This window comes from Strigops habroptila, chromosome 2 (assembly GCF_004027225.2).
Source record: "Strigops habroptila isolate Jane chromosome 2, bStrHab1.2.pri, whole genome shotgun sequence".
In the NCBI taxonomy this organism is placed as follows: domain Eukaryota; kingdom Metazoa; phylum Chordata; class Aves; order Psittaciformes; family Psittacidae; genus Strigops; species Strigops habroptila.
The window spans coordinates 2902907-2914053 of NC_044278.2; the positions used below are offsets into that span (position 1 = coordinate 2902907).

General features: G+C 45.6%; 1 protein-coding gene across 1 annotated transcript in view; it reads right to left on the reverse strand.

Moving 5' to 3' along the window:
• RCSD1 (RCSD domain containing 1) overlaps positions 1-8350 on the reverse strand; it is a 35172-nt gene extending 26822 nt beyond the window's left edge. The window contains exon 1 of the mRNA XM_030471814.1: positions 8153-8350. Within this exon, the coding sequence (XP_030327674.1) occupies positions 8153-8158 (6 nt within the window). The 5' untranslated portion in view covers positions 8159-8350. The remainder of the gene's footprint in view (positions 1-8152) is intronic.
• Between the last annotated feature and the right edge of the window lie 2797 nt (positions 8351-11147).

Sequence of the window (11147 nt, forward strand, 5' to 3'; positions counted from 1 at the left end):
AAACCAGGGCCTATGCTGGGCAAACGGATCTGTAAAAACTGTAATTTGCTGTTATATTTGCAAATGCCTATCTGAATTTTCAGCCCAGTCTGGGTCGCCTTTAACGATGCATTAGAAATTGAGTGGTTTCCATAGGTAAATGGCTCTTCTACGTACCCTAAGGAAAATGCACACAAGCAATTCCTGAGCTGCATGGCCTTTGACATGGGGTTTTTTTTCTGTGATCCAAGAAAGATAATTATCTCTGTTTCTGAGCAAACCTGCTTATGAAATTCTCCCAACAACCCTGTAAAGGAGAAACCCAATGTTTGTAAGAGCTTTGGAACACCCTACCTACTTTAATGCTCTATTTCTTTTTCCTGATGGCTGACTGAAACGTGTTTACAAGTTCTTTCTGTGGCAAGAAGGGGGACTAAGTTCTTCCAACCTCAGGCACAGTTTCTCCAGATCAAAGCCGGGCCACCGGAACCGGGTGTCCAGGAAGCACAGGCTCAGTGCCTGCACCTCACTTGCTCAGTGAGCAAATCAGCCCTAAGAGGTTCTGTTCAGAATGTCACTGAATTCATACACCTTAAAATGAAAGGTGTTGAGAAGAAGAATTATATTCAGCTTACAAACGAATGATCCAGCAATTTTTGAGTTGCAGAGCAGAGACAGAAGAAATAAAGTATGAAGGTTTCATTACTTGGCAGCTTTTCTTTCCCACAGGCTACAAAACAAAAAGGCTTCCAGCTTTCATCGTTGAGAATCTACAGACTAAACTGGTGCCCGCTACAAAGGGGCACTGAAGAGCTGCTGTAGATGATGCAGGCTTTGGTTTGCTGGATCAGAGTGTGAAGCCGCTGCAGGGGATGGACCCTGTGAGACTGGAACTTGAGCATCCTATTCCTGAGCAAAGCTCTGCAGGGCTTGGCATGGAGACCACCACTGGTGAGTCACCCACACCAGGTGCCTTTGGTCAGAACTGGAGTAGCGTGAGATACAAGTGCCAAGGGCAGGAGACTGGGGCTAAAGGGCAGAGTCAAAGAACGTGAGTCCTGTGCTTAGTGCAAAGGAGAAGGAGGAGAGGGGCTGAGAAAAAATCCCTGGGTGGCTGCAGGCAAAGGCTCCTTGACCTGTATAGAGCAGGACCTGGTATTACATGAGATCGAAGTCCTGATATGAGAGGAAAAGTCAACTTTGCATTGATGAAAGAGAATGTGTTAAGACTGTTTCTTTTTTGTATGGGTGACCTGTCTAACGTGTTACCTTCATGTCTCCTGTCACCTCATGCTGCAGTGTAGTCAGCAATCCATCCCTTTCCTTCCACTCTGTCCTCTTTACAGACACATGCTGCCTAGAGAACCAGTGCCCGTACATGCCACATGGACAGCCCTTCTGCCTCTAACTGGGAATGAATACCTTGAAACTGGGAATGCAAACAGTGGATTTTCATTGAGGGACAGCATTGACAACTCTGTGCACTTTGTAAAGACTAAGTGGGAAGCCAAATTATACTGCGCACATTTCACAAGTTAAACACATGCTTGCTGCAGGGCCCAAGGGGTGAAACTCCTAGGAAACCTGGCACACAAGCTCAAGTGTGTGTATATGAAAATAGGACCTGTTTCATCTGGACTTACATCAGAGGAACATGGCACTCAACAGAAAGATATTTCAAGATGATTGACTTGAATAACCCATGATTGCTGTTTCAGTACAAAGTCTTAAAAGATAAAGAAATCCATTCTTAAAACAGGAAGAACACACACAAAAAAAATTGGTTTTGTGTTTCACACAGGCAATAAAAGAACAGTTCCAAGACTCTTGCAGGTATGATACCAATTTATTTTGACCTAAGCATCCCAGAGGCAAAAGTCTGAAGGGCTTGAACAACATATCGTAGCAGGAAGGAATCATAAATGCTTTTGGGGCCTGATGTTGAATAGCCACTAGCTTCTGCAAGCAGCCCCGCACATGGAAGAACAGCAGAAAACGTATGGTCTTGCCCCTCTGGTGGCCCTACCAATACTAATGCTTGAATGCAATAGATGATTGCTCCTGCCATTATCTTCCTCATGCTCTGTCCAGCCTATTTTTGAACCTCTCATGGGAAAGAGATTTCCATTATATGTGGTTTCCACTACGCTATTCCAAACCCTGCCAGACCTCACTGCTAGAAATCCTTCCTGCTATGCAGTGAGATATGCATCTTCCCTTTAACTTGATCCCATTATTCCCAGGCATAGTGCTTTTCCAATGCACTAACTAATTCTGTTTCCTTGGTGTTAAAAGTTTTAGACTACTGTCCTCTGTGTCACTGCAAAGCCACACTGGCTTGTTTAACTCCATTCTTCTGAGTCAGCTTTCCCTCTCCTTTGCATTTTTGTGTCATTGGTCTCCATCCTTTAGATACTCAGGCTCCCGAACTGCACATGTTAATGCTGTGGTCTACGTAAGCAATAAACGTCTTCCCTTAAGAAACAGCATGTAACTTGGTTCAGTGATGGAGCATGAGAGAAAGGTATTATATTTTGTGAAGTACCACTTCACGCCATAGCTACCAGCTTGTACAAAAACACTATCTGAGCTGTGGTCCAATCATGCTGAGAATATGCAGTTGAGAAGCCTGAGATGAACAGTGGCTTTGTTGAAGCTGGCAGTGGTAAATCAATATCCTTTGCAGATTGGCCGCTAGTCATCCACACTGACAAAAACTGTGTATCTTGTTACAAAGGGTAAACAGGTTTATTTGCATAAGGACACTTGTATGCAAGAGTCAGCTTAGTGCCTTGCTGCCTGCTGTGTGGGTTTGGGGCTCTTTTAAAACTTGATGCTGAAGAACAAAAGAAACAGGACATGCATCTATACCAGTTGTCAATCTGGCAAGTGCAGTCTGGGTCTATGCTTGGAGAAGACTTCTAGAAGCACCTTCAGCAAGTGATGTGCTCATATCTGCCTAGAATTTGACCTGATGTCTTTTTTTTCTTTCTAACAAGTGAAAGCTTCATTTGGCACTAATGGGGCAGATAAGCTTCACCCTTGTCAGTGCATTAGCAGGACCCATATACCAGTGATAAGATATCATAAAGATATGCCTCAGCCTTGATGTTAATGTAAAAGTGTTTCTAGCATAAGACTCATAGCTGGATACATTGTGGCTTGGATGAAGTGAGACTTAAATCTGTGCCTGTGTGAGACTCCATAAGAGTAGAGTCCCATGCCTCTGACAATAACTCGGTGTGACACAACTGTGCAGTAACAACTTCTCCTTACACAGCACATCTCCTGCCTCTAGACCAAATTCATCCTTATGTATGCCATGTTGCAAACTGCTAAAGGTGTATAATTGTCTAAGTCATCAAGACAAGTTGTGTCTCTGTAGTATCACAGCACCTACAGGCAGCAAGAAGGCTTCACCAGTAAAATAGACAGGTCCTCCAAACAGGTTCTCTTTCTGCTGGGTACAGATCCCAAATTCAGGGTTTAGATTTGGTGTTTTAGGAAAAGGAGCATCCACCTCTCTACAACTGTTAACCAACCACATGGAAACAGAAAGGAAAACCACCAAAAATTTGTATGGGCTTGGTCACTTCCATGACAAAACCCCAGCAGTTTCCTAGCAGCACCTATCCGTAAAGCAATGCTGATGTTTCCCCCTGTTCTTCAGATAAGCAGATCCTGGGAATGTATGAGAAGGTATGCATAATATGCTGCTCAACAGTAACACTCCCTGCCAGTTAGACTGGACGACAGAAAAGAAGGCTTTCCAAAATGCTATCACCACGGCCTGGGATACTCAGATGACCAAAAGTTAAAATGGGGAGTGAGGGAGAGGAGAAGTTCAGAAGATTAATCCCTCTCCAGTGACACAGGAGAAGCTTTAATTCTGCAAACCACCTACTCTGGGTCTGCACTAGGTACAAGAAAGGGTCACAGCACAGCACATGGGGTCTGGTTTTGTTCCTTTCTGTCCTTCAAGAGGGAGGCCTCATCCAGTCACTGGGATGTGGAATTTGGCAAACCTGATCCCTTCCAGGATCCTCTGCTGCAGACATGCTATTACTGTCAGGTAGGTCCTAAACCTGAGGAGTAAAATGGGGTCATATGGTACCTCTCCTACTATATTTAAATACTCGTCCCCTTATCTACACAGACACTCTGCACAAATGTGTCATTTTGATGAGTTTGAGAGGAAACCCTGAAAACAAGTGTATTTGAGGTTAAAATGTTCTGTTAAGCAAAAAGAAAAAAGAGTGGACAAGGAATGTTTTAACTTTTGGAATGAAAGCCAAGCAGCAGAACTTCCTGAGAAAGGGAAATTGTTTCCTGGCAGGGCTAACCCTGGCGTAACGCCTGTACTTAATCTTGGCTCTGCAGCTGCAAGGGTGGGCAGAGACCTCACTCAGCCCAGCTCACCTCTGTGGCTTACTGTCCTGCTGCTCTGAGGACCATGATGGTTACAGATTTCAGCCTCCTGGTCTCCACAGTACCAAGTACCCTTTCCTTCCTCCCCTCCACTTCAGTCCTCTTGGGTGACAGGTCACATATCCTTAGTGCAGTTTTCCTAGGGACAGGGTAAGTGCCTATGCTGAAAGAATGATGCCCTGTAGGTTGGGTGAGGGCACCATTCCCCTTGGCTCCTGGAAGGATGCAGCAATGCAGATCCTAGACCTGGAAATGTGCTCAGTTGTGATGTCTGCCTGACCACAGAACAACGGGAGAAATGGCTTCTGACCTTGCCTGTTGAGGGAAGGGATCTGCAGAAACCCCAGGAGGTTTCTGCAGCCTCCTACTGAGACAGGGAACAGAGGACTCTGCTGCTCACCAGAGGAGTGGGGCAGGACCCAGGGCCTTTGTGGCACCCTCACCTGACACAAGAGGGGGTTTTACTGAAAGGAGCAGAGGCCCCATCACTCCCCAGATGCCCCACATGAGAACATTGCGGTGTAGGGAGAGGGCAGGGCTTGGAGCCATGTGCAGTAGGTTATCCAGAGGAGAAGTGGTGAAGTGAGCAGAGAACTGCGCTCAGCCCTGGAAAAGCTTTCCCTCGCCTGAGCTGATGCAGCAACTGGCAAAATGAAGATCTAGCAGGAACTAGTTGCAGAAAAGAGACATGGAATGGAGATGTCACAGAAACAAATAGAATCTGTTGGCAGGCACAGAGAGGATGGAAGCCTTCCCAAAGTAAACCTGGTTGTTGCACCTTTGCAGCTTAGGGAACCCATCACACCATGGGGAGCCACCAAAGCCCAGTCTTGGCTCACTTCCCTTGGCTGTGTGAGTAAAGTTCAAATGTCTCCATGCTCCTAAGCTCCTACAGAGAGGCTGGGAAGAGGAATGCCATGACCGCTGTTGGATATGAGCTTCAGAAAGCAACAGGCACTTTCAGTGCATGCTTTAACTCACAACATCTGCAGCAAGGTTTGGTGCAGCTATGGGAATTAGACAGATTGGGCCAAATCTGAAGATGTAAACTAACAAATCAACACAATCATTTCTGATCCTTTTGGTACTGTAAGGGCAAAGAATGTTTGCTGGCTGCCTTTTTACAAGTGGCTTAGCTCTCATCAGTGCCAGCTTTACACACTTTTTATACAGACTCCTCTTGTGAACAGACAGAACTTTATGACTTCAAGTTCCTTTCATCAGTCATAACACTGGGAAGAAAACTGATTCTCAAATCTATCTTGCATCAAGAAGCTGGGTCTTCACAAAAAAAACCCAAACAACCCATGAAGATCAGCAGACTCACAAAATTACATCAACTGCAAGAATGGGGTTTTGTTGCCACTTTCTTCCTCTTTGGGATCTTAAATGGTTGCAGTTACTGCTTTCAATGCTTCAATGCGTTCAATGCTTTCAACTTCTGCTATCACGTTCCTGATAGCAGAATGTCTAAGACTGTAGGTTCTGGCCCTAAGGAGCAGCAAAACCACGCTACCCTCTCTGAGAAAGCGATCCCAACTATCTTGCTTCTGTGGGTTTTTCAAAAATAGGGTCTTCCTGCCAGAGACGTGATGGAAATCAGCTGGCTAGGTCAGCCCGCTGCCCTTTTTTCCCTAACGCTAATCCCTAATCCTCATGTGTCCCGCTAGAGCAAAGAGCTTGCCAGTTATGCCAGCAGGGAAGCACAGAGCAGCTCTGCCTGCCACTGATGAAGCAAACAGGGAAATGACAGAACTCTCACTCCTGCTGCACAGGACCAGTGCATCTGTTTTAAAGCAGAAGAGTGTAGCGAGTCCTGGGTCCTGCTCACACTGCCTGCGAAAAGCTCTCAGGAAGAAACGGAGAATTGGCAGGTGGGAAACTCAGTTCTTGATCTTGGCTCTATTTTGGTCTAATATCTTCTTACCTTTGGGACATTAACCACCTTTTTGGAGGGTTGAGGCAGGAAGAGAAGACCAGGTACACCACTTAAAAATGTCTTGGGAGTTAAGATGTTTTAAAAATAAGAATCTACAGATGACCAGAAAACAAGGTAACATGGGGAAAGAGTAGGAAATAGAGGCAAAGTGACAGGATCAAGAGGAGGACACTCTTATGTTAGAGACTTCAGAGAAGTCTTCCAGATGTGTCACATATGTCTCCCAAAAGGAAATGGTGGGTCTGTCCCTTTCTACTCTGAAACACCTCTGAAGAAGACACTTGAGGAGTGTGTGGAGAGGAAAGGGGGTGTGGGAGAGTGTACTCAACACAATAAATATCAGCGTCAGCCCTAAGTTGGTCTTTGCTCCGTATGTGGCTTACTGTGCACAGCAGTTATAACAAATTAAGAGCTCTACTCCCCTTCCCCTCTGAGACACCACTGGCTTCTATATAGCCAAAACGAAAAAAAACAAGCATTAACACTTTCTGATCCAGTCTCTGTCAAACCTAGTAGCCTCTACATTTGTCATGCCACATGTAGTCTGTGCTGAGTTGGTTTGATCACCACTTGGTCCTTCTCCACACCAAAATCTGTGTAGATAGTTTGTTGAGGACATTTCTTGTAACAAACATGCCTGATCTTTAGCCCTCACCTGTGAGGCAGGACAGCACAGATAACAGGGACTGCGATGTTAGCACCTGAGCGTTATCAGAACTGAGCTATGCGCTGGAAAGCTTCAAAGAAAAATCACAGTGGTGCCTCAAGCACACTGTTCCCTGGCTTTATGGCATGTTCCCTGCTGCTGGGGCTGCACTGATGCAGAAAAAGGCTTCTCTGGGAGGATAATCTAATGTGCTTAGTAAGATGTGTGTTTAGCTTGAAATACCAAAAGTCCTCTTTCGTCATTTGAGGTTTTGACAATGTTGTAATCGCCTTTTTATCTCCGTGCCCCTCCTAAAAATAAATATTTTTTTTTTCCTTTGCCGCTTCAAAAACTGCTTGAAAAGCTCGTGAATCCAGTCTGACAGGAGCAAAGCAAGCACCATCCTTCCCATCCTGTGTGAATGGGAAAAGAGGCAAGCGGAGGTGAACTGCCTTCAGGATGCTACACAGGAGGCAGCTTGGACTGAAATGCCAGGGAAACCTGGCGCCTGTCCATGAGCTGCGTGCCCACCCAGAGACAGAGCTCCAGCTCTCCTGGAGAACGGGGGACACAGCATGGAGAAAAAGGCAGAGGAAACCCTCTGGGGGTGTACTACTCATTCACCTCTCCAAAGCAGCGGTTCTCAGTTTGAAATGATTTTACTGAAATACTCTATTGATACCGAAAGTGATACCGCCCCGTCCATGTGGAACACGGGGACACACCGCTCAGGGTCCAAATCACCTTCTGCTGCTGCATGGGCTGGGTAGGAATCAGCCCTAAAGAGCCTGCTCATCCCCTATGGTTTGTTCACTTCTCATATGACCCCATTTCCACTGGATTTTTAAAACCTCCTTTCAAAAGGATACCCTTTAAACTGTAACTCTCCCACCTCAAAGACTAAAAAGTCAATAGCAGTCCTTCCTCATTCCCCTTTCACAGATGTAATTTCTCCCCACACCATCCCCCTACTTTCCAAACCTGAACTAAAACTAAAACCCGCAAAATACTCTGAGGTGCACTGCAAGGGAGAGACATTTATCTAAACCTCAGCGAAGAGATATTCTGAGCTGCCTTTAGTGAGAAATTGCTTTGCAAGGTGGAGCTAATGCAGATCGAGGAGCCAGTCACAAGCTAGTGGAAATAAAAGTTTTCTTTACCTCCATGTCCCGCAAAAGAGAGGTGTCCTCAGGGAAATCTTTCTTCCCCACCCCTTTCCCTCTTATCTGTGGGAAAACTTCAGCCGAGTCAGAGCAAAATCGCGCCGCTGTGGAGGGTATATAATATCCAAGCTGCTGCTCAGCTTGAGAACTGACAGAGCCCAGTGAGTGGCCCTGCACTACGAACAAGGAAGAAGGGCGGGTGGGTGAGAGGAAGGGAGGGAGGAGAGAGGAGGGGGAGGCAAGGCAATCAGCGTTTAAATTTAGACACAAATCTAAACAGATACTGTCCTTCCCAGAGCGCCGGGCTCATGAGACAACAAGCAGCAAACTCTGCTGCTGTGCCCAAACTTGGGGACACCACACGTGCACTTTCTCCCTTCCTTTCTCCCCTTCGTATTTTCTGTCACCTTATCTTTACTTCCCCCTCACACCTTGTTTTGCCTCTATCTCTCTCCATTGCTTGCAGTTACTGCCCTGGTGTCTCTGCCTGGATCTCTCCCTTGTCCATGCCTCTCTCTCCAAGTCTGCAGGGTCTCTTCCTTGTTGCTCATTTGTGAGGAGGCTCTTTTCCCCTCTCACTGCAGCTTCTCTCTTCCTTCACACTGTTAGGTAATTTCAATCAGCAGTGGACTGTCTTTAGAGTGATCAGAGAGGCAGAAGAGAAGCAGTGCAAGGGTGATTGTTGTGTTTGACCAGAATTTAAGGCTTTGGTGTCCTGGTGCATGGCTGGGACTCCCAGGAACGACACTACTGTGCTGCTGGGTGATTGCTAAATGAGAGATAAGGGCTCCACTGTGAAGACAGCTGCAATAATGTAAGCACAAGCAGAGGGGGGGTCGCCATGCAAGGTGTCACTGCTAGTTGTAAAGCGGGACTAGCTCTTTCCACCCTGAATTCATGCCTCACACTACCAGGTCAGAAGGTGCAGGATGTTCTTCTCTCCCTCCACAGGGAAGGACAGACTTGTGCACTGGAAGTGAGAAGCTTCAGTGGTGACAGAAAAAAAGCCTCAGGAATGTTTTACTACAGTTTCCCTTTCCATTCAGATCACAGTGCTGTAAACTGCACATCTCTTTTAGCAACTGCTTGCATATGCTCCTTCTCAAGAATTTCAGTCCCCACCGCTTGAGAGTAGGGTGGAGCAGGGTGGTGCAGAGGAATTTGGAAACACTCCCTTTGTCTTCTGCTGGCTTCCTTGCCTTGCATGCAGCTGCAAAGTGACACAATGTCATGTCATCATTCTGGGATGATACCTCAGGGGCAGAAGAGGGTTAAAGCATCTTTTCTGAAAGGGATGCATACTTCTCCTTTACACTGTTTCGCAAGTCCCTGCTGGGTATGGCGGAAGACGCTGCAGAATGGATTTAAATGTGACCATCATGATACCCCCGATTATTGTTACCAATAAATTATCTTGACATAGTTGTTCTTACAGTATAGTTAACTGTTGCTGTACTGCATGCTGTCTGTAGGACTCCTGTGGAACTAGCAGATTTTAATCATGATCTAATTATCTCCCAAATTCAATATACAATGGTTACTTGGTCCTTCGCCAAAGAATGATATGCTGAGTTGCTGCAATCTGGAGATTGGGCAAGAGGACTAATTAATCTTCTGTTGCTGTAACACTGGATTAGTTGAAACCCCTCCGCTGTAAGCAAACAGAAGATGCTGCAACTACAGATGTAAGAAAATAGATTAAAAATCTAAAAGAAGTATAAGAATGAAATTTTTCTTGGTTGGAATCAAGGATTCCAATCCTTCTTGATTGGAAACCCTATTGATTTCTTGAAGTCCTGACCATGGTACGCTAGGAGAGGGGATAGGAACTGAACCGAGAAGCAGCATGAGGTGAGGAGGGCAGGATGCTTTGGCTGCCCATGTTTTCTCTGCTGCTGGGACAGAAGGAGGATTTTATGTTCAAGGATTTCACTGTGGGCATTGGTCACAAGTGTTGTTTTCAAGCTGTCAGCCATTTAACTGTCGAGGTCACATACCTCCAGTGGTTGCTTCATGCTATTCAGGGTCTATTTCAGTAATTTCTTTTGGCTTTCAGGGGTTGTACTCTGTGCAGGAAACTCTTTGCTCAGGTCTACAGAAAAGGAAACTGCTAGGCAGAGATGGTGTCACTTTACCCACACTAATAAAGCAAAGGTAGTTGCAGCTGCCCCACCACGATTCTTCACTATTTATTTCTGCTCCCAAGTATCTTGCCACAAGGCAAATCTTTTCTGCCAGCAGGATTCCCAGATGCCATTGCTCGGAGCATGGTACACAGTACTCAGTTTATTAATGCTAAATCTTTCTTCCTGAAGGAGCAAAGAGAGAACACACAGAAATACAGCGCATGTTTTTCTCCAGACAGGAAGACACGAGGTGTGGATTTGCTCTAGACTTGTTTCTGGACTGAAAACCACCAGAATATCGGAAACAAACAACCTACAAGTTTTAACTGCAAGAACCTTGTTAAAAGTGTTATTAAGGGAGGTTATACTGAGGAACTGGGTGTTCTACATGATGTGCACGTGCAAGTGTGAATGTGAGATATTTTAGAGTATGACTCTCTGAATCTCTGTGTGTGTCTCTGTTTACAGACCTTCTGGGATACAGCAGTATCCATGAGACTAATTTGTTTATAAGAAAAAAAAGTTTCTACATCTGTTCTGCTCAGGAGGAAAAAAATGCAGTCACCACAAGTGCCATTAGAACAGGCTCTAGGGAGAAACTTCATTTGAGTGAGAAAACGTTGCAAACGTGGACCCCTGGATTTTGCAGCTTCCCAACTGGTTATTTTCAAGACATGTGAGGCCAAACCCAGCAAGTTTGCTTCAGGCCAGATTATTGGTAGTTTTGCTACAAGCAGCACGTGGGGGAGAAATGCAAGGAAATCCTTCATCCTGCATGCTTGCAAAAGAGGTAGCACGACTAGTTCTACCATGCTTAGAAACACCCTGTGTAATATTTGGTGACCTCTTGCATTTCGGCTATGAAG